Source organism: Lissotriton vulgaris, chromosome 1_1, assembly GCF_964263255.1.
Source record: "Lissotriton vulgaris chromosome 1_1, aLisVul1.2, whole genome shotgun sequence".
Lineage (NCBI taxonomy): Eukaryota > Metazoa > Chordata > Amphibia > Caudata > Salamandridae > Lissotriton > Lissotriton vulgaris.
The window spans coordinates 1,144,339,528-1,144,363,879 of NC_141685.1; the positions used below are offsets into that span (position 1 = coordinate 1,144,339,528).

The following is a 24,352-nucleotide window of genomic DNA, read 5'->3' on the forward strand; positions in this document are numbered from 1 at the left end:
ATTATTTTATGTACAATAACCTGATATATCGCCAAGTACAAGGGGTAGCCATGGGGGCCAGTTTTTCACCAAGCTTTGCCTGTCTGCACATGGGTAGCTGGGAAGAACTGGTCCTCAAGGCGCAACATAAGACAACTTGGGAGAATAACATCGTAAAATGGTTACGTTACATAGATGATCTTTTTATTATATGGAACGGATCTAGAGAATCTGCTGAGATGTTTGTCAATGATATTATTAACAACATGTTAAACTTAAGTTTCACTGCAGACATGAGTCAGCAGTCAGTCCCGTTTCTAGACACAGAGATCTATGTCAAAAATGGCAAATTGGAGACTAGGCTTCACCGGAAAGTCATTGCTGGCAATAGTATACTCCATGCCACAAGTGCTCACCCAGCTCACTTAATTTCTAGCATCGCCTACGGGGAGATGCTGAGGTTGAGGAGAATATGTAGCAATGGTGAAGACCTTGAACAAGCACAACAAGACAGCAAATGCAGGTTTATTGAACGTGGATATTCCCCGAATACCATTGATGCCGCAATTGCCAAATCTAGGTTAGTCAACAGACAACAACTTCTAAATATATACCAGCAAGAAGCAAATGCAGGCACTAGTACAAGCTATCCAACTCAAAGTAATTTGCTGACCAAAAAGGAACCAGGTCCTTTTAGGATCATTACCAGTTGCAATAAACAACACTCAGAAATATACAGAATTATTAATCGGAACTGGCCACTAGTACTTAATGATCCTATTATAGGTCCGATGTTGCCACGCAAAACATCATTAACATACAGTAGAGCACCCTCTATGAGGGATCGTCTGGTCAATACCAATTCAGAAGTAATGGAAAAAAACAATTGGTTACAGACCAACAAAGGCTTTTACTGATGCAAAACGTGCAAATCTTGCATTCATGCATATGTGGATGCATTCAGCAATAGAGAACATCTTATCGATAAAATACTGACATGCAAGTCTGAATATGTAGTATATGTCTTAATTTGCTCATGCGGGATGAAATATGTAGGTAGCACAAAATTGGCTGCACATAAGCGTATATTACAGCACTTACGTGCCATCGCGAATCAAGATAACACCTACCCTGTCGCGAGGCCCTTTAAAGATAAGCACAACAGCAACTATGCAGACTTAAAATATTTTCTAATCGATGCTGTGAATGCAAGCAGGAGGGGTGGAAATCGAGAGTCGCGGCTGCGAAAACTCGAAACTAGATATATCTTATTATTAGATTCCAAGACCCCCCAATGGCCTCAATGATACAGAGGATCTGTACACGTGTCTTTCTTAATGTATCAATGTAACTGTAATTTGATAAATGCCAATGAGATTAAAATGAAACAGGCAATTCTTTCCACTGCAATTGCTAAAACCGCAATACCACACAATATTACTACCTAGCAGGTCAACTAATGCGGATGCATTATGATGTTTAGATGCTATCAGAGTAATTAAGTGTACCTATGCATAAATCTCTTTCATAACAAGCCTTATTTAAATCAATGTTAACAACATTTGAATTAGGAAGTTGATTTTTGTTACAACATGATGACAACTTATCAAATCAAGTGATGGGTCAAGTACCTAGTCTAGATATCACTAGATCAGGAAAATGTGGGTTCTTTGCTTAATTAATTAGTATTAAATATAGATAGGGTCTATTGACTTAAATGTAACGGATGAACAATGGAATTCAGTTGTTATAAACACTATTTAAAATTTTTCTGACACTGTTTTGCATGGTAAACACTATTAATCAGGTATCGCCATCCAGATATAAAGGTAACAAAGGGACAGCCATAAGATTGACATGGCGGATCAACCAAAGGGCTACCTGTAAGAGAACATGTCCCTAGTGGACATTGTAATAAAGCAAACAACTATAATGTAATAGAATGTAATGATGGTATGTAAAAAGATGTATAACAGGGATTCATCCCGAAATACCATGTGTGAATAGGAATAGTAAATCAAAGCCATTTTATTAACGAATGAATGATTATAAAATTCATTGCTCTCCTGGGCTATGGTCACTTTGATATCCGCCGCGTAATGCAAAATGCTTGGACGATGTATACATTGAAATTACAATGGGTTCAATGAGAGAATTAAATTCAAAATGGCCCAACATATCAAATACATGTTAGTAGGCTCTGGAAGAATTTTGCACAAATGCGTGATTTTGCACATGTCTTTCGGACTCAGTGCTTAGGCGTGTATTATGTCAATTGTATAAACAACTAGCAGCCCGTCCCGACGTTGTCCGGGTATGAATTGCTGCCGGCCAGTAGTATATTGTTTTGTAGGATTTCGTTTTGACAGCATTTCTTATCTGTGACAGGCCTGTGAAACGCTCCGATTCACAGTGCACTGCTGATGCACTTAAGAGTGCACGTTCAGTAGTGTGTGAACTCGAGTTTCCCTACTTTATTTTTCCTTGCAATATTATATAGCGCGAACTCGACAACATGGCATGAGCACAATTTACATTACAGAAGAACACATTAATTTGTGGTAGGCACGGGGAGACAACGCGATTTGCCTGGAATCACAGGATGTTGAGCTGAGGCCGAGATTCGAACGTAGCTCCCCAGCTCTAAAGTTCGCAATTCTAGAACTTGTGGCGGGAGGTGTGTCTAAAAGTGTATGTCGGTGCTGGCCATCAATGAGAGAGACCTGTGCATTTTTCAGATGGGTGGTGAAAAAATATGAGTATGTTGCTGGAGATGTGGGCCGCCGTGCCACCAATGTACTTACCGGAGGAGGGTAAACACCCATTAATCTGCAACTTTCTTTCCGCATACCATCACTCCGCATACTTTCATTACGAAAGTACCATGACTCCGTAATGCCATTATAACGCATGGCATTACATTTTATATGCTTTTACCACGCATATATTTACAACGAAATTCACTGTAAATGCATGAATGGTAAAAGCATGTTTTTTTTTAATGTTTGGATAAGGTAAGTATGGGTATAGAGGTATATGTTTTGGGGTACTGAGGTATATGTTTTGGGGTGTTTGGGTATTTTAAGGGTTCAGATATAGTTTTGGGTTATGGGGTAATGGGGTAGGTTTAGAGTTTAGGGATAGGTATGGGTTTTGGGGTACAGGGGTATTTTTAGGGTTCTGGGCTAGGTTTGGGTTTTGGGGTATAGGGGTATTTTTAGGGTTCAGGGGTATGTTTGGGTTTTGGGGTACATGGGTATTTTAAGGGTTCAGGGCTAGGTTTGGGTTTTGGGGTACAGGGGTATTTTTAGGGTTTAGGGCTAGGTTTGGGTTTTGGGGTACAGGGGTATTTTAGGGTTCAGGGGTAGGTTTAGGTTTTGGGGTACAGGGTTATTTTAGGGTTATGGGGTAGGTTTGGGGTACAGGGGTATTTTTAGGGTTCAGGGGTAGGTTTGGGTTTTGGGGTACAGGGGTATTTTAAGGGTTCAGGGCTAGGTTTGGGTTTTGGGGTACAGGGGTATTTTAGGGTTCAGGGGTGGTTTTGGGGTACAGTGGTATTGTTAGGGTTCAGGGCTAGGTTTGGGTTTTGGGGTACAGGGGTATTTTTAGGGTTCAGGGGTAGGTTTGGGTTTTGAGGTACAGGGGTATTTATAGGGATCAGGGCTAGGTTTGGGTTGTGGGGTACAGAGGTATTTTTAGGATTTAGGAATAGGTTTGGGTTTTGGGGTACAGGGTATATTTATAGGGTTAAGATGGGTCAGTGTTTAAGGGTGTTGGGGTATTTTAAGGAGTAAGGGTGGGTTATGATTATGGGGTGCAGGGGTATTTAAAGGAAGCAGGGTGGGATTAGCACACTATATGAGACATGGCATGAAGGGCGGAACGTACCACATGCCCCCAGCGTTTGTCACGCCCCCCAGCACACGCCCACAGCACAAGCAGACACGCCCACAAGGGACTACTTTTCTGGCACGGTTCTTTTACCTTTTAAATGTATATGGTGGGCGTCTGCATAGCCTATGTCCTTCTGCTGCAACTGCCCTTTCCAACGCTGTATTGGGTGTTGTGATTGGTGCTGTGGTTCCTGAGTTTACCCACCTCAAAGGTTTGGGCTCTCTCTTTATTATATTAGTATAGATAATCTAATGTGACATCATATTATCTGTCCGATAAGACTATTATGAATAATGAGTATTTTACTGTTATTTATATATTTATGAATTTTATTTTACATATATGTACCCAATTGATTTTAATGTTTTCTATCCTCCCTGATTACTATGAAACGTTTGAATTAATCTTCTATATCTATGGATGGTTAGGTCACATGATGCACTTTCAAATTTAGCACTGTCACTTTAAAAACTGCAACTTACCATAGTCACATTGTCATGTGAACAAGCCTCTGAGGAGGCGAAACGTTATGGCGGTTTGCAACGAAATAAATAATCCTGCACAGAAACTTTGGTCCGTGTCTACGTTGCTGCGGTGGGAGATTGAGTTCCTCTGTCGCTGCTGTGGAAGTGTAGATATATATATATATATATATATATATATATATATATACAGGAACACTCCAAAACCACTTTCAATCCCCACTGACCGGCGAAGCAGGAGACGGACCACAGGATCTGGCAAATCGATTTCTTTATTTTTTCAGGTAAACAGCAATGACACGTTTCGGGCTCACGAGCCCTTGATCACATATATATACACACACACAAATTGACAGGAGACACACATATGCACACATGAACACACACTCATACACAGAGCAGAGAGACATGAAAGGCAGGCAACGCCATAAATTATCTGAAACAGGCAGGCGTACACAGCAAGCACGAAACAGACCTTTGCATCACACATTACACAGAGGTGCACATATGATCTACTAGCATACAGGTATCTAACACACCAGTCAGGTCACAATCAAGATATATAAAAAACAGATACATGCAGTTACACACTAAACAAGGATGTATAGTCAAACCGTCAAAGAATCACTGAAAATCTCCATTTGACTTTTAACTATCTTTGACAGTTTTGTCCATTTTTAGGTTGAGCCTGGGCAACGCATGCGCTGTTGCGAGGCATGCTGTATTGAGGTATGGCATACAAGCTCCGACCATTTCCTGCCCATCTTTTCAATTGGCTCCTGTTACTGTCTTTGCTAAACTGTTGTTTTTCTTTTGTGATTAGGCTTGTTAGTCCCTCCTTGGTACCGCCTTGTCTCCATTTGTAACCTCCCATAACGACTAGACCTGTTACTTTGTCTTGTTACACAGTCTGCTTTTAAGTCGGTGAGCACTATTTTGTTTAAGGAACAATGGGAACAATGGTGGCTGCTTCTTGTATTTGCAGCGTGCCCACACAGCACTCAAGGGACAATGGCGGCTGCTTCTCGTATGAAGTGCTATGCGCGCGTTCACTTTAAAAGTGCCTGTCCCCACCCCTCCCCACCCACAGCACCGGCAGGACAATGGTGGCCGCTTCTTGATTTTCAAATTTTGAAGCTGAGTGCGGCGCCTGCATCAGGGACACTGCTCTTCTTTTCAGCTTTTTTTAAAAATAACTTTAAAGCGGAGCGCAGTGCCCACTTCAGGGATACCACTCTTTGTTTAACCTTTTTTTTAAATTAACTTTAATGCTGAGCGCAGCGCCCACTTCAGGAACACCGCGCTCTGTTTCATCAATTTTGGTTTTACTTCAATGCTGAGCGCAGCACCAACTTCAGAGACACAGCGCGCTCTGTAACGCAATAGGTCTTGCATTTTCCAAACTTTGACACATTCGTATTTTAAATGACAATGCCTTTTATTATTCCAGATTGTTTAAACAATGCCAATAGCTGAAAATCTAACAATTGTGAGACCTATTGCTTTGCAAATGCTTGTTAGCCCTGGGGGTCGGGTACCTTGCATCTTTAAAAGAGGTCCAGAGGCCTTCTATATATTTTGTAAATGCGGGTTACAGGAGTTTATGAACAGGCGGTTTCCTATCGCCGAGGGGTAGAATATTGTGGAAAGGGACTTCAAGTTCATTTGTGTTACTAAAAGAGTGAGTGACCCTTCTGGCTCTTTTTAAAGAGAAGCCTGGGTTTTTTAGGTGCACCTCTGCACATATAGAAATATGGGGCTTCTGCCTATCACATGCTATCTTCGGTACAGTAATACCATCTGCTGGGGCAACCAGTAAACTTGGAATCTCCACCTAAAATATAAACTGTTGCCTATGTGAAGACAATCAATGTCCGTTCATACTCTAAGCCCATCCAATCATACCTTCTAAAGTGTGCCACAATGTAATTCCACTGATCTCTACTGCTCTCACAAACATCCTTTTGTTTTCCTCTACCAGCAGAGTCACGATGGGAAATGACATTGCCATTGAGGGAGGTAGTAGTAGTAGCCTTACTTTATTATTGTGTACATTTTAAAACTCAGTACAATAAATAACAAAATCTAGATGCATTGTCATTGAGGGAGGCGGACCCTGAATAGAGTTGCCTTCTCAAGAACAATGCTAGCGCCACTCAGAATTCATTTGGAGAGAAAACCTAAAGTTAGAACAGTTTCTTCCATGACCGCTTTCTGTTTGCTAGTGCATGATGTACATGTGTACCATGACCTCTCTCTTCTCATTGTTGCAAATGACTGACGCAATGGGAAAGTCTGTGATTGGATTCCAGGATGGCTTAGAGTTTGAAACTATAGCAGGATCTATTTACTCTTGTATTGCCAGATTATGCGCCGACTTTTGTGCCTGTAACAAGAGCCAAAAAGCGGTCTTTAGAGCTAAGGTTTATGCTTCTGGACAAAATAACTTTTCTCCAGACGAGTTCCAGTGGAATGTATGTGAGCCCTCCTGTACTTTCAGTCACTGTTTGCCAGCCACTCATCTTCATCTGCGTTGCTTTGGAGCTTGCGCTTAGACACAAGTGTTCTAGTTAAATATAGACACATGCATATAGTCTTCCCCTTACCCTGGAGGTGTTGATGTGCTGGCGGGAGGTCAGGTGGTTCATGGACATGTTGAAGAGGGAGTTGACTTCCTCTTCCTCCAGCTCAGACTCTGGTTCCACCATGTCCATGTCCATGTCGTCCAGCTCCATATCTGCTATGGATCCTGGGGTCTCTGCATTTGGGGTGGTACTGTGGGATCGGGTCTCTCTCTGGGAAGATAGAAGACAAACATAGGTAACTATTTAGGAGACACTGGAGAGTGATGCTTCACAACCCATAGCGGTAGCAGTACTATCAGGTTCCCATTTCCCAAAGAGTGGACTGCGAGGACATTGGTAGGTCCCAGAATTCCATCTAAACATCACAGGGGTAACTTTTCCATCTCAAAGGGAAAAACAACAATTTCCACACAGCCCTGCCTCCTCCAAAGTGGCATCTGATTAATTAGTAAAAGCAGCATTATCACAACCAAGCTTCATTTCAAAAGCTCCTAAATGCAATCATACTACCACCATAACATTAGCGCCTTAATGTACTCTTAGTACCTCCTGGGTATCATCTCCAAAGCTTCTAGGTGAGGCATTCTTGAGTCCTATTTACTATTTGACAGTGTTCTAAATGCATCCTTGACACCTTTCAAACCTTATGTCCAAAGCTCCTAAACACAGTCTTATTACCTCCCCCAAGCCCACATTCCACTCCTGCCTTGCCTCCTTCTACCTCTACACCTGTCTCCCATGGTGGGAGGATACTAATGCAGCAAAACCAAATCATGCTTGGCCAGACTCACCTTCACCACTAGGTATCGAGGGGGGTCCCGAGCCATGCGGGTGAATTCGTTGGCCAACTCCTTGAATGTTGGCCTTATGTTCTCATCAATCATCCAACCTGCAATTTAGCGAGATTGTGAGATACACTGGGCAATAATGCACACACCACCATTTAGTAAAGCTGCGTCTCTGTTCACCCCTTGGAAGGTATATCGCTTTAAGAGCATTTATTTAGCACATTTCTGAAATGTATTTGATCCCATATCCCTTTCTGTGTACGTACATCCATTACGGTTCTAGGATTTTCATCCACCGAAGTCAAGGTAGCTGCAGACATTGTTTGTGATGTGTTTAGTATTGTTTAGTTATGATTCATATTGGACATGGCTAATTTAGGGCAGAACTACTGGCTACTATCATATTAGATTTTAGCCAGCTACATACTGTTTTAGATTTGTGATGCATCTATGTATGGTTATCTGTGCTGGATGAAACAAAATAAGGGTACTCACATTTCACCATAACCATGTAGACCTCGATGGTGCAGATCTGTGGCTGAGAAAGGCGCTCGCCCTTTTCAAGGAGGTCAGGGACCTCTGACAGGCGTACACCAGAATAAGGCTCTGCCCCAAACATCATCATCTCCCAGACCGTCACACCTGCAGGAAGAAGAGTGAGCTTGAGAGGCAGCACCTTGGAGGAAACTTCAAAGTAACTCCTTATTTGGATGACTAGATGGCTTGGGATATGTTGCGTGCTATACAAATAACCTTAATTCTCATCAGAGTTCTGACTAGTAAAATGTTTTTCATCCTCACAAGGTCCGCACTGGGCACTGTGAGAGGTTGGGAAACAGAAACACAATGTAACAAAGTAAAATTGTGATTCATAAATATCAGTGTGACTCAATGTTAGCATCGTTATTCCTTGTAAACAAGAAGGAAAAGAAGGAGGTAGAGGAAAATTCCCATTTTTCTTGCAAAATCTAAACCAGTCGAGGTGGAAAGTTTATAGACTAAACATGTCAGTTGGTGAACAGTCTCAAAGTTGACCTCTCCATAGGACTAACTTGCACTGTGTGAGTTGCCATAGCTTTTGAATACCCGGTCACCTCGATAGGCCTTTCTCACTTTTTTAGATCTGGCCATAGCTAAGACCTCTTGAATGTCCTAAAATAATATGTATAATGTATTTCCTTGTAGTGGCCTTTAGCCATTTGCCTTCATCCACTGGTCAGTTATTTTTTCATTCACATTTTTCTTCTAACCACTGCAGCACACAGAACAGGGTAGTGGGTCAGCCAGATTCAGCCATAGGCTAACTTCGCTGTAACTGATGGCATCCTACCCTTTCACAAGGAGCACGTCAACACCCAAAGTAGTTCCCTTTAATGAAAGTAACTGCTATAGCAATATGTGCGTGATGTGACGTTAATGAAAAAAGTACAAAATGCCAGAAAAGCATATGTTGCACATAACAACATTACAACAGTGCGTTTTGAGACCAACAAAATATTTTTGCTTTTAGCTAAGGTTTGTTTCTACTAGACTAATGAGTGCCGGGCAGCTACCCCAAAAATCAAGATTTCAAAAAAAGCATGCATGACAAAACAAAACAATGAGTGGCAAAGCCAGAAGGCTGGACGTTTTTGCCACACCTATTAACTTTGCCAGTGCTTCTTTTTAGTAGTGGCACCTATCTCTTTAAGAGACAGTAGTCACAGTCTGGGCACACTGAGAATGAGAATGCAGAGATCAAAGTCTGCTCTCGCTTGTAAACCTACATCTTTGCATTCACAGTCATCCACAAACATGTGCATAGCATATTAGCTCTCTTCCCTCTCCCAGATATTAATGACGCATAATTGTGAGTGCCTGCGAAGAGCCCCTTTGTGCTTTAGTGATCAGCGAGGTCACACTGTAGATACTGTGCAAACACATGTTGTGACCCGGCCCCAGATGACTTTCTGCAGTGCCAGTTCACTGCAGGGAATACGTAACACTGAGTTTCCCAGGCCCAGGTGTGATGTTCTGGTCCAGTCGAGTTTTTTTATTTGAATTCTGGGACTTGTAGTCCTATTTGAAATTGGATAAACAAGACTACAAGTCCCATAATTCAAAGAAAAAAACTGAACTAGAGCAAACATCATACATGGAACTGGGAAACTTGGCAGTTTTTTTACACGTGGTTGCTCTCTCTGGAGGAATGTCAAAGCTGTTGACGGAAGACTTGAGAGCTGAGGCTCTGAACATAGTGGCAGGAAGAAGACTGCTGGGTGTGGTGTGTGGGGTAAAACCGGAGACATGGACGGGGTGTAGTATCTGTGGCTGCAAGAACAGGAGCAAAAGAATCATGCTTGATGCTGGGGTGGTCACTCACCGTAGCTCCAGACGTCGCTCTGGTGCGTGTACTTCCCAAAGTGAATGCTCTCTAGGGCCATCCATTTGATGGGAGTCTGTCATAAGAAAGAAAAATATATCTTTTTCCAAATTCACATAAAATTAATTAAAGGTTGCGGACTCCTCTTTAATAAAACGTAGGGAAACTTTGCAGACTAAAGAGGGGCTTTTGTAGAGCCAAACTATACCCCCCAAAAACAACAAAAACCTGTCCTTATATGTGTTACTACTCTGCATGTTACCCTTGTTTTTGTGGAAGGGTACACTTGCAGCAGACCCTCTCCCTTCATGGTGTCTGCTCTGAGAGATGACTCGATTTATGTAGCAGTGGTATATATGTTGCACGCCGTCTCAATTGTTTTGCAGTTTTATATAGTGCCAACTCGATCCATGGGCATTGGAGCGCTTTACATGAGCATCAGTTGCATTACACAAGGTCAGATTCATTTTTTTTAGGCACAGGGAGATTAAGTGATTTACCCAAGATCACAGGACGTTGAGCCAATGCTGAGGTTAGAACCTGGTTACCCAGTTCCAAAGTTGGCAGCTCTGGCCCTTAGGCCACATCTCCTTGTATCAACAAAACCAGTATGTAGTTGGAACGTAAGGGTGAGCAGAAATATAAAATACAATGCACTATAGTTATGATTAAAAGAAACTGACTTAACAGTTGGCAAACTTATGTAAGCAATCAACAAAACCGGTGGCAACAGTGTGAGCTGCATGGCACACTTCGCATTAGGAGGGAATATCTGCACTTGATTTCCACCAGCAGTAACTGGTTCGAGGATCTAACTCGTATGGCTTTATTAGGCTGAATTTCTGATCCATGAAGTCTGTTCGGGGGTGCACACCGTACGCCGTTACGCACCTTCACCTCATTGTAGAAGTACTTCTTATCGTCGGGGTACAACAGGTCTGCAATGCCGAAGTCGGCGACTTGCACAATGTTGTTGTTCTTCATCAGAACGTTTCGGGCTGCCAGATTCCGGTGGATCATGCGGTGCTCCTCCAGGTAGTACATCCCCTAAACAAGAGCAAATGGCATTAAGAGGGTGTGAGCACGGGTGGGACGTAGTAGACAGAGTGAGCAGAGGAGCAAGGGGGAGAAGACGCGAGGTAGAGAAAGAAAGAGATCAAAGGAAAGAGAGAGAGGGGGAGATGAGAGAGAGAGAGAGAGAGAGAAAGTAAGGGGAAAAAAGAAAGAAATAAAGAAATAGGCAACAGAATAAATGAGGGGCAGACGGTGGTGAGAGAGAAGATAGAGGGGAAAGAGAAGGAAACAGTGAAAGAATGGAAAATGGTAGTAAAAAAGAGAAAGAAGATAGAGAAAATAAGAAAGAAATGAAGAAAGAAAAGAGGAAAAAGCAGAGGAAGAGATTTAGAAGAAAGAGTGAGAGAAAGAAAGAAAGGAGAAAAGAAAGAAAGAAAGAAAGAAAAGTGAGACAGACAAGAAAGTTGATAGAGAGGAGGAAATAGATACAGAGAGAGAGAAAGAAGAGAAAGTAAAGGAAGAAAGACAAAGAAAGTGGTGAGGAAATCCATAAAGGGATGAGAGACAAGAACAAGAGATGAGATGTATGTAAAAGGACGTAAACTCTGCTATAATGTTAGACCCATGTCATAAGGGATAGTTTGGCTCTCTAATGCTTGAGCCTCAAAGAGCTAGCGCACTGAAAAAAAACTCCCCTGTCTCAATCCTTTCTGTATAACCCCAGGGGTAGCTCTGCTGTCTACTTTTTTTGGCATACTGAAGGAGAAACAAGCTTTAAGTGAATGGCAAGATTGCTCGCTTTTGTTACAACAGGTGTTCCATTAGTGTATCCTGAAGGAACATTATGACAAACGCTGCCCCTAAAAAACAGTCTACTTTGGCCGCCATCGAGACCTGTGACCTTCTGACCTATCATAAACGAGGACATTTCCAGTTCAGGTGAATGAAGATATAAAACACTTTGTTTAAGTGAATATTCTCATGTTCCTGCTCCTAGTCTGCCATCCTTGAAACCCGTGATTTATTGCATCTCTCATTTGTTTCACGGTGCATTGCTGTTCAGAGCAGTTGGCAGTGATAAGCAAGCTGTGCACGGTGCACAGCACCAGTAGGCATGGCCACTTGGAGCAGGTTTATGAGCTCATGGCCCTATCATCAATGACTCTAGTGCCAACTTTATTCAGGAGGAGGGTGACTTCAGGTCAATCAGACGATTAAGACACTAACCGTCAACTATAAAAGCAGTTAATACATTCACAGAGCCGGCTCTGTCAGCGTTTCGAGTCACGGCGAAACCAAAACAAGCATTGGAAATGCAATAGGTCTCGCAGCATTAGAGTTAGTGCTTTTAGAATTGTTTATGGGGTTTTTTTGTAAATCTTTAGCATTTTTGTTTCCTGTAGCCAATGCTAAAGAATTACAAATAAAAAAAGCCATAAACAATTCTAAAAGCTCTAACTCAAATGCTCCGAGACCTATTGCACTGTGTGAGGGTGAGGGGTTGAGGGTGGGTGAGGGTGAGTGAGGGTGAGTGAGGGTGAGTGAGGGGTTGAGGGTGAGTGAGGGGTTGAGGGTGAGTGAGGGGTTGAGGGTGAGTGAGAGTGAGGGTGAGTGAGGGTGAGGGTGAGTGAGGGTGAGTGTGAGTTAGGGTGAGGGGTTGAGGGTGGGTGAGGGTGAGGGTGAGGGGTTGAGGGTGAGTGAGGATGAGTGAGGGTGAGTGAGGGGTTGAGGGTGAGTGAGGGTGAGTGAGGGTGAGTGAGGGTGAGTGAAGGTGAGTGAGGGTGAGTGAGGGGTTGAGGGTGAGTGAGGGTGAGGGGTTGAGGGTGAGGGGTTGAGGGTGAGGGGTTGAGGGTGAGGGGTTGAGGGTGAGTGAGGGTGAGTGAGTGAGGGTGAGGGGTTGAGGGTGAGTGAGTGAGGGTGAGGGGTTGAGGGTGAGTGAGGGTGAGGGGTTGAGGGTGAGGGGTTGAGGGTGAGGGGGTGAGGGGTTGAGGGTGAGGGGCTGAGGGTGAGGGTGAGTGAGGGTGAGGGGCTGAGGGTGAGTGAGGGTGAGGGGGTGAGGGGTTGAGGGGGTGAGGGTGAGGGGTTGAGGGTGAGTGAGTGAGGGTGAGTGAGGGTGAGGGTGGTGGCCCGATGGGAGAGAGCAGCCAGGATGGGAGAGAGTGTGAGAGAAATACCAGGATGAGATAGAGAAGGCAAGATGGGAGAGAGAGATGTCAGGAAGGGAGAGAGATGGCAGGATGGGAGAGAGAGATGGCCGGATGGGAGAGAGTGTGAGAGAAATGTCAGGATGTGAGAGAGATGTCAGGATGTGAGAGAGATGGCAGGATAGGAGGATAGGCGAGAGGGCGTCAGGCAGACAGAGAGAGAGAGTGGGAGGAGCAGTGACTCTGTTACAGACAGATCGAGGGAAGAAGGGAGAGAGGTGAGGGGAGGGAGAAACGGCGGCCGTGATTACTGACACTTCAGGAGAGAGGGCGCGTGAGGAGAGCTAAGAGTGACAATGTCAACAAAGGACGGGAGGGCATGAAGAAAGGAGACCCCCTTGCAGAGGTGACGGGCAGAGAAGAAGAGACAGCGACTGGTGAAGGGTCATAGACAGAGGGCAATGGGAGAGAAAGGCGACATTGGCAGGGAGAGAGAGCAGTGATGGAAACACAGTTCATTAGACAGGAAGCGTAAAGGGTGTGAGGCTGGAGGGGGTACCAGGTGCGGCCCCCGCTCGGGGAGACGAGGTGGAAACAGAGAGAAGCGCTCCACAGCCAGAGGCAAAAGACGGGGTCCGAGCACAGGCGAGGAACGAGGGCAACGGAGCCTGTGTGCAGCGGCAGCGGCGGGCCGAGGGCCTGCTTGTTTTGGAACAGACGTATTGCATTAAAAAAATAAAGTTTACGAGGGCTTGAACCGGAGCTCAGCGACCGCTGCTCTATTTTAAGAAGCGTCTCGCGCTGTCACATAGACGCAGGCAGCGCGAGGCGCGTCTTTGCTCGCTGAAATGGTTTGCGAGATGTTTGTCACGAGCAAATGTAGCGCCTTGAAATAATAACGGGGCACTGCGCTGAAATATTGTGTAAATCAGTGTGCATAAAAAAGGTGGCGTTCTGAATTGAAAATGTACATACTGGCTGGTTTGTCACTCCTTGATTCTGGTGGTGAAAACCCTAACAAGACGAAGAGAGCAAGAGTGAGCTGGCCCTGGAAACGCCTCCCCTCCCTGCTGTTTGTTTCAACAGAAAGAGGAGAGGAAGCAGCGCTGCTTGCCAGCACAGCCGCCCATAGGCAACAAGACGGAGGGAAGAGAGGGGAGGGGGGAGGAGAAATGCAACACGGCGGGAAGGGGAGGGGGCGGAGCGGGTAAAATAAACAAGACGGAGGGAAGAGAGGGGAGGGGGGAGGAGAAATGCGACACGGCGGGAAGGGGAGGGGGCGGAGCGGGTAAACAAAGACGGACGTGCACGCGCTTTTAAGCTCAATGCGCATGCGCATTGAGCTTAAAAGTCACTGGCACTGCAAGGAATCGCCACGATTCCTTGCAGTGTGGATAAAGAGTGGATAAGTCCCAATACTCTCGCCTTGCTCGATGCGCATGCGCATCGACAGGCGAGACCTAAACAAGCATGACTACTCAAACCACAGTCGGGACAGCAACACACAGCTGCTTCCAAAAATATGCCTTTCATTCTTATACAACATGATTCATCATTAAATCTTGGCATAGCAGCGCTGAGAGGCAGCTGTGCCGTGAAACCTAGCTTCCTCTTCGCTTTGTTAGGGAGCAGTGTGTGGAAGAATACCTCTTTTTATAAGCTATTAAAATCAAATGTTCTTTCGAATCCTTAATAGTTTATCCGCTCGCTGGGGTTAACAAAAAAGGTTCAAAAAGAGATTATAATTTTAGAGGCATGTTGAATCCCAGATAGATATATATATATATTAGTTAATGTGAACTGTGCAACCACGTACATAAACCAATGAACATTTGATTTAAAAGGCCTAGAACAGTGTAGAAATGCAGGTTCCAGGAAAAAAGACGAACATTGGGTGCAGGGTTCTCCTGAAGATTTGGGCTAGAGTAAGAGGGTAAAACTGCATACTTCACAGGTCTACAGTAATTTTATAAAGCTTATATACGTTTATCATGGGCCTGGTCTTCCATCTTCCACAAGCCAAAGCCTCATGGGATCCAAACTCCTGCTTCAGTCATGAAAACCTTTAAAGGCTGCAAAAGATTTTATCCTAGTTCACTTTGGGAGCTGCAGTCTGGTCCTCAAACCCTTCCCTCTCTGCACCTCCAGGGTCTCACTCCCTGGTGCGCGCGGTCCTCCTCACCTTGGCAATCTGAACACACCAGTTGAGAAGCAACTGTGGCGAAATCAGGTTGTTGTCCTTGTTCTTTCGGACGTACTCCAACAGCGAACCCATGGGCAGGAGCTGCGTGACCAGCTGCAGCTTGGTGCCCGGGCAGATGCCCAGCATGCGCACAATGTACGAATGATCTAGGCTCCCCATGGCCAACATTTGCTGGAAGAAGAAGACACATTGCTAAATTGGATGTCAGAGCAAAACTGGCATAGAATCCAAATATTTGTAACCCATGCAGATGTATTTTTCAGTTTCCGACAGAGAATGGCAACGGAAGTTGACCTAACAGGAACATGGACGTGTACAGATGATCATCGAAAACACAGAATCAGACAAAGCCTGTAACATATATATTTGTAATGTATTAGTGTCAATCAAAGTGCTTCGGCATGGGACAAGTTATTTACCTGTAACCATCAGTGTGAAGCTTGTTATGTTGTACATTCACGTGCTGTTCACAATTATGGCACATAAGGGTTGGGGCAGTGCTTAATTTGAACCTGTGGTTTTCGGGGCTCAACACCGACACTTAATTGTCAACAATGGCCCTTTTGGCAGTCTGCCACATGGTGGCATGTTTATCTTATTTAGAGGTGAACGCAACAGCTGGTATTCATAAATTCAATATACATTAAAAGTGACTAATACCAGCTGACCAACCCAGTCACTCCGCTGTGGAGAGCTGGAATAGTCTATATTGTCACATTTGTAGGAGTGTGATGGTTGGTAGTTGTGTTTGTATTGTCCTTGGCAGCACTCACCGTGGGTGGTACGAGCTGTAGTGGACTCGTGATGAGGGCCCTGGCACTTGTTTTTCCCTTCAAATTAGGCACTGGGTTGGGGTCAGATTTACCACTTGCTTTTCTGTACAGAATATTGTTAAGTCCTTAGGTCTGGGGATAAGGGTGCTTTAGTGCACGCCTCCTCCTAATGTAGTCAGCTTAGAGAACACTGCTCTCTCTGAAAATGTTGGATACCATTTGCCTCCTGGGACTCGCTGTAGGATTCTTCCGGAACGCGTTCCAGGATGGCTCTCCAGCAAGTCAATTGAGATGACAACCCTTCAAAGTGCTCTGCAACAACACTAGGACTTGGATCACCTGTTGACCCTGCATGTGGGGGGGGGGGGGGTCATGTCTGCATAACAGGTTAAAATCCCAGGAGTCAAACTCTTTGGTGCACTGCACACACAAGAGAGAGTTAGGGTAGTGTAAATGATAGTATAGTTTAAGGGTTAGGTTAGGGGTAAGATAAAAGAAAGAGTCTTCTAATATATTTTTATTGGTTGTACTCCTAAATATCGACAACCTAATATTTTGTGGTATAAGAATATTAAGAAAATAAAGTCCATAAAGAGAAGTGAAGATTTACTATTCCTAACTATACATCTATGTACATTAAAGATATATATTGCCTTAGTACATATATGTGGAGTTCAGTATAGAAAATCTATACACGCCTGTCAATATTTCTGAACAATATTTTCTTCTCGATATTCTGTGTTATCAATATTTTGAATTTGACATTCAGGATGCACATGATTTTTTACGATTATAGATTTATAAGTGCAGACAATCATCAATTACATTGCAACATTGTTCATATATAGAATTATGCATGGGCAATTGTAAATTAGGGGAATGTTTTTCACTGAGGGGTTCTGAGTGACATCAAATAGACGACAAGAGCGAAGCTCGAGTTGTTGTTTATGATGTCACCATGAACCCTGAGGTGAAAAACATCCCCGTAATTCACTTTTTACCCATCTATAATTTTATGTTATATTTGGCCTCCAAAATCCCCTGGCACTGCCTTCAACTACCACTGTGCAGGGGCAGAGGATAAAGGGAGAGCTGTACATAACATGCCCTCTCATCCCTGATGTAAATGTGAAAAATAAATACCTTACCTGCTATCTTTAACCAAAACCCACTATCTTTTCCCCACCTTCCTTCCCCTTTCTGCAGCTGTGCTTTCTGTCAAAGCAGACAAGCAGAGAGCCCTGTCACCTGGCCTGGAAGGCCTTCATCACATCACAAAATTTGATAACTAGTTTTGTTATTGTTAGAAATGTAGGTTGCTAGTTGGCCTAGGTAGGTACCATTGTCCAAATAGGGGCCCTTGCTTTTAGTCAGGGTAAGGCTATACACTCCTAAAATAACCCCTGCTCACCCCCATGGTAGCTTGGCACGAGCAGACAGGCGTATCTCAGAGGCAGTGTGTAAAGCATTTCTGAACACATACAGTAACACAGTGAGAACACAACAAATGGACACCACACCAGTTTCAGAAAAATCAGTATTCTTTATCTAAATAAGACCAAATGGCAAAAATCCACAATACAGTATCAAACATAGGCTCTTCAATGGTAGAAATAGTTCAGTTAAATGTAAGTTGTAAAAGCAACACTTTTCCCACAAAGTACCTTAGATGCGTCACGCAAAACAAACAAAAGGGTCACAGGGAAGGCAATGCGTCAGTTCCTTGCTTCTGGGGAGGCGATGCACCTGTTCCTAACTGCAGTGCAGGTGAGGCGATGCGTCTGTTCCTAACCGGAGAGGAGGGGATGTGTCAGTTTCTTACTGTGATCCGGTTACGATGCAATTAGATGGTGCCTCGATGCGTGGCGACGATAGGGTGCGATGCAGCAAAATGGTGGCTAGATGTGATGCGACGATCCGGCCGATGCGTGAACGTTTGCAGCCGCACGGTAGGTGCGGCAACGGTGTTCTCAGCGGTGCGTCGAGACCCGGTGTGCATCTGGCATGCTTCCTCGCCATGGCTCGATGATGCGCTGGGACCAGGTGCGGATGCGGCACGCGTCTTCTCTGTGACACGGCGATGCGTCGGGAATCGGTGCGGATGCGACATGCTTCTTCCTCATTGCCTCAATCTTCCAGCTCCAAACAACAAACAGTCTTCGGAGGTCCTAAACAGCAGCAGGCAACTCTTTGCAGGTTGTAATTCCCAGCAAGAGAATTTAGAGGAGCTGGGGGGGGGGGAGTCTTTGTATGGAGAAGTGTGGCTCAATGGTTAGAGCGGCAGACCCTGATACAGAGGTCTAGCCTGGGACCAGGGTTCAATTCCCTGCCTCGGCGGGTCTTGGGCTCAAAAATTCCACGGACCTGATAATTCTCGCCTCGGTGCCTATTTCAATCATGGAGTCCCACTCTGCAACTCTGGGCATTAGCTTGCTTAATCTCCACAACGGCCCCTACAACGACAACGCTAAGGATGCCTGGCCTCCACCCTGGGGGTGCCCAGGAGTGGACGCCTCACAGGGAAAGCCAGGATGGGTTCCACAGCGGTATTCGTACAAGCGCCTTGAGACCCTTGCGGGTGAGTAGTGCACTATACAAGTATCCCTGAGACTTCAGACAGGAGACAAGCTCAATTTCAAGCCCCTGGAGATCTTTTTCTTCAAGCAGGTGACAAAGCAACCAGCAAAGTCCTTTTTCTCCTTTCCTTGGCAGCAAGCAACCACTGCAGGCCAACCCCAAACAACAAACAGCACCGGGGCAGTAATCCTCCTTCAGCTTCTCCGGTTCTTCTCCTTGGCAAAGGTTCCACTTGATTTCCCAGAAGTGATCTAAAGTTCTGGGGTGTGGGTCCACCTTTTTATACAAACAAACAAACAAATCCTTTGTCTCTGAAGGCAGAGAGTGTCTGTACCCAGCCAAAACCAGTTCAGTCCTCACTGGTGCAGCTTCCTGGCAGGAGGTGGAGACAGCATTGTAGTAGTAGTAGTAGAATTGTATTTGTTGATTAATTAAAATCATTACAAACGAGAAAAAACAAAAAACAAACAAACGAATATACACAAAGCTATTAACATCCTTGGAATGATCCACCAATTATGAGTTCATAAATGACATTTTGACAAAATTTTAAAAACATTACATAAAAATAATTAAAATGCATTATACTTACTAAGGTGCCTTATGCTAGCAGCAAATACTATTTTAGCAGCATCTAACTAAAGTGACATGTGTTAGCAGCAGGTATTATGAATATAAATGTTTAGCTATTATCCATTCACAAGCAATAATAAAGTGCAATACGCATCACTACCAAGGTTAATTTATAGATATTATACATACGACCACAGAGCTAAGCTAACTTCTGCTATTACAGAGCTATTAACAGATCACAAACCAAAGTAAAGTGCAAAATGCATTCAGTACCCAGATTTAGCTGCCAATTCAAATTATTTAGTAAAAAAAAAAACATTCCTCAGCCAAACGAAAAATAAGGAACATTGTAGATAAACATCATAATAAAATGCCTTTTGTTACCAGCAATTAATGAGATACCACCTTTAAACTGAAATGGCGTATAATGGCACCACCTTCCATAATTTCAGTAGTTAGCCATTAACAATTCTCCCCAACAGGACAAAATGCAATTTCTTCAATACTTATCAACAGACTCCTTAGATTAGATTGTGCTACTAGTCCCCTAAGCTCGTATAACATTGTTCTTCAAACAGCTCTTAGCCATTGAATCTAGAACAAATTGCATTCTGCAGTCTAAAATAAAATCCTTACAATAGAATTTGAGTACCATGAACATTACTTAAAACTCAAACAAGAGAATTAAAATGACACAGGCAATGTTTTAAAATAGCATTGTAGGAAGGTGGATATCTGACTATATGGTTACCCCAACTTTTTGCCTAGTGTTTAGCTGGTTTTCGACTTAGTTGGCCTGGGATCCTGCTAATCAGGGCCCCAGGCTATCTGCTCTCACTGTACAATGGACTCCATGTACTTTAGGTACATCTCCAATTGGACATTGGGTCACCTTATGAGCCCCTGTATAGTGTACCATAGGTTCCCAGGGCATAGGTGCATCAAAGGCCTACCAGGGGCTGCAGCATGTATTATGCCACCACTGGCTGGCCATCCACATTGACACAACTGGCTGATCACTGAGCTGGGGCAAGGCTGTGTAATTACCCCTTGCTTAGGTATAGTATCCCTATATCTACCATTACATATAGACACATATATACCTATAAGTCACTCCTATGGCAGGCATTAACAATCCTGAAGGCAGAGAGCTTGTTTTTTATGTGAGATGGTGCTCTAGCATGAGCTGAGCCTGACTGCAGCTTTCGGAACCATGTCCTTATAGCTGTTCTATGATATAGCCATACCATATACTCTTAAGTGCATTATAATCCTCGCGGTTAATGCTAACTTTGGTTTGGCTTTATCAAAACATGTCGTGTAAGGTGTCATACGCTTTGGAATACTACCCCCTCCCCAGTTATGGGGGTAGCATTCCACCCTTCTAGAGGGAGAAGATATGTTGTTCCTGTTAATCCCGGTTAAAGTTAACCAGAGCCTCAGCATCACAAAATGGATGCTGCTGCCACAGACACAAGTCTGACCTCCTGTTGCTGGGAGTCCTTCCAGTGAGGGAGGCTTGGAAAATAGGTTTCCTGTCTTGGGAGGTGCTAGCACCACCCCAGACAGGCCATAGTGTATTGGGGCAGGGAGGGCTGAATGAAATGATACACTGCCTGGGGCACGCAAGGTGTCCCATGTATAGCCCGGTTCAAACCAGTTGCTGGGGCACTCCAGCCCCAGCTCTGGAGCGAAACTGGACGAAGGGAAAGGGGTGTAACCACCCACTTCCCTGGTCCCATCCATAGGAAGGGCCTAGCAGGTAATCCAGCCCCTTTAATCAGTATAAAGCTAGGAGCTGAGTCTAGAGACTTTAGATTTATCCTGAACTGAAACTTGAAACGAAAATCTGGACCTTCGACATCCTACTGCAACTAGAAGACTGAAGAATCTCCCTTGTGATCAAGGAGTGACCACCCTGTGCGAACAAGCACCAACAGCGACTTGCTGGTTTGCTTTGTCGACGCTCCCACCGGAGCCAGAGCACAGAGCCTGACAAGACCTGGACTTCGACACTTCTCCGACCCCGACCCACATCTGCAGCAGAGCTGAGACCCGTGGAGGCGACGAGAGACGTGGGACCGGACATCTTGAAAAACCTGCTTATTGCTAATTGTGCAGCTTCTGAGGCACCCTCAAAGTTGTGCATTGGGGATTGAGAAGCCCCAGCACCGAGCTACATTTGTACCAACGCACAGCCCTCCACACTCCACGAGTGCCGCGTGGGGCCTGCTAGTACTTTTGAGCTCAACGCGCCTTTCCGTTCACTTGCCCATTGGCTAGTGGCCTCTGTGAAGGCGCACCTTCGAATCTACACCGCTTGCCTGGTTGCTTCAGGCTTGCTCCTGCTTTCCTGAAAAGGAGAAGCCCCCCAGACCTTGCTGGTCTGAACAGAAGCCCATCTTAGATTCCTGAGTGGGTTGCATTTGCCAAAGCCTGTTGACTTCAATCCGGAAGCCGACACCGAAACACAGCGAGATCCTTCGTGGGACAGTCCGTATCCAGCTCCTGGTTGTCGCTGACGTCTCCTGGTCCACGTTGCTGCAGAAACAAGCTTCATGACATCACCTGATTGCTTCACGACATCGCCTGGTTCCTTCCTGGTCACTGGCTAGTGACCCAGACTCTGTCCCCTCTGCTTTCAGGTACTCTTCATCCTCGATCCGCCCTTGGATCCAACCGGACACTTCTCTCCTGGTCGCCTACAGCATCTTTTCACAGGTCTCCATAGGATTCAGCGACGAAACCCGACACAACTTGACACCTATGCACCGGGCTCCTGTGGGTGAGGTAACGCGAGTATTCTGGTGCTCCTGTGGGTATTGACTATCCAAGTGTCCTAGTTTTCAGTAGCTTTCTCCTAGTCCTTCCGGAAGAGTCCTAAATCAACTAGTTTATGACTCTTACATTCCCATTGTATTCCTATGAGAACCCGCGTGTGTGTTAAGACACTGAACACGCTTCCCGTGGCCCTCCTGCTTCCTAACCTTTGGAAGTTCAGTGTAGCCCCAGTGATTCCCTAGGCCCTAGGCCTACTCCTTGTTCGCGACGTGGTCTTATACCACTATTTTAGTATATGGTTTGCAACTCCCCTAGGGCTCGACTGTATTTTGTGCAACTTATTGTATGATAATTAAGTATCTTGTTATGTGTTTATCCCTCTGACCTTATAAAGAGTTCAGAGGGGTTGTGTTAGTAATAAATACATATATATTTTATATATAACCTGTGTGGTGTCCTTTTATTTGGTATTCAAGGGGTTACATATGGTAAAACATCTGGCTTCACATGCTCTCTGAGGTTTTAGCCTAGGACTGCTTTGTCCATGCTACCACTAGGATAGCTGGTCTATAAGGTTGACTTTACAACCATCACCATAAGGGTTGTTTGGACGGATACAGGGTGCCCACTAGAATAGTGGACATCACATATCAGACCAACTTCTCACTAGCATCCACTGTTATAGGGCAATATTCAATGCTGTATTATAGAATAACTAAAGCTGTCTCCCTTTTAAAAAAAGATTAAAAAATGTTAAGAGCCTTATTGCCAAACCAGTTATTTTCCTAAAATATTTTACCACGGAATTAATTTACTTAGACCATCTACTTTTTTTTTTTTTTTTAATTTTTGAAAACCTTTATTGGTGCATCCACATAAGTACAAATACGGGCCTACAACCCTCAGGCCGGCCACGAATACTGATTGAGCACAGGTGCATGCAGTACGGTGGCGAAATAGCATAATAATAGTAACAAGCAAGCATTCAACACTTACACTGTGAAGGATGTGCTATCACGCCTAAGGAGCAGTGAAGGTTAATTTTGAAGGTTTTTCAAAGCAGCTATTAAAGTCCAACTGTTCTGTTTTAATAGAAAATGAACATAAGATAGAAGAACAAGGTCCGTGTAGGCGTGATACAGCAGTAGCGACCGGATCGCGCACAACCCAGCGACCCAAGCGTCCAATACCCCCAGGTGGCCTGGCGGGACATAAAGTGTACAGCTAGGGTATCAGGACCATGAATTCAATAAATGTCTACCGCCACCCGCCTTCCAGCAACATCGATACGGACCCAAGGTAGAAAAGAAGGGAAGAGAAAATTAAAGAAGAAAAACAAGGCACCATAGAAACAGAAAAGAAATTAAAAACCCATCCCCCAACCCCCACCCTACACGCATGCGAAGGCTACGGCCTACCCCCCCCAGCAGTGTGTCTGTCGCCCATTAAACCCGAAATTTAGAATGAGAAAGGAAGAGAAAGAAGAAAGAAAAATCTAAACACCTAAAATATAGGGAGCAAGAAAAGAGTAGCCTAATCTACAACTCCCATGAAACACCTAACCCCGGAGGAGGGCCACAATTACTGAGTCCCCGGCCCCACCACCCGTACAACACCTACAACCCATCAACAAGCCGAGTACAGAGGATGTAGCCACTAACGAGGAGGGATATCACAAGGAGAGTTCCTATACATATCAAATTAGCGTTCCGGTCCGGATCCCCCCCAGCTGATCAGGTACAAGGTCCGTAACCATCAATCACAACGTTTGCCCCTGAACCACCAGCCCGCAAAAACAATCACCCCATAAAGAAGAAACGAAAATGATCAAACACAGTAATTGCGGCTTGAAATGGAGAAGAGGCCAGCGCGCAGAACAGGGATTACAATCTGAAATGGGTGATAATTGCATATAATAGGTGATCAATACATCAACAAGTGTTTCAGTCCGAGGTCACAACCAGGCAATCAATCAGAACCAGCGAGGGAAGAATCATCAGCCCTGTCCTGAGCGTCGAAAATTCACTAGGCATAGCCGCAGCTGTAAGCGCACTTCAGACCGGACAAAGGAGCAAGATGGCCGCTCTTGACATAAAAGAAGCAGAGGAAGAAAAGGGGAGTGTCCCCAGGCACCCACCAGTTCAGCGTCCAAAGTGACGGACTCTCCTTTTGTCCCAGGATGGCATACACTCCGATA

At 44.6% G+C, this 24,352-nt stretch overlaps 1 protein-coding gene across 2 annotated transcripts in view; it reads right to left on the bottom strand.

The window, feature by feature from the left end:
* ERBB3 (erb-b2 receptor tyrosine kinase 3) overlaps positions 1-24,352 on the bottom strand; it is a 249,950-nt gene that overhangs the window by 8,490 nt on the left and 217,108 nt on the right. For both annotated transcript variants that reach the window (XM_086963900.1, XM_086963901.1), the window contains exons 20-25: positions 15,431-15,622; positions 10,982-11,137; positions 10,091-10,166; positions 8,224-8,370; positions 7,732-7,829; positions 6,962-7,150 (exon numbers count right to left, since the gene is read on the bottom strand). In XM_086963900.1, coding sequence (XP_086820026.1) covers positions 6,962-7,150; positions 7,732-7,829; positions 8,224-8,370; positions 10,091-10,166; positions 10,982-11,137; positions 15,431-15,622 — 858 coding nt within the window. The remainder of the gene's footprint in view (positions 1-6,961; positions 7,151-7,731; positions 7,830-8,223; positions 8,371-10,090; positions 10,167-10,981; positions 11,138-15,430; positions 15,623-24,352) is intronic.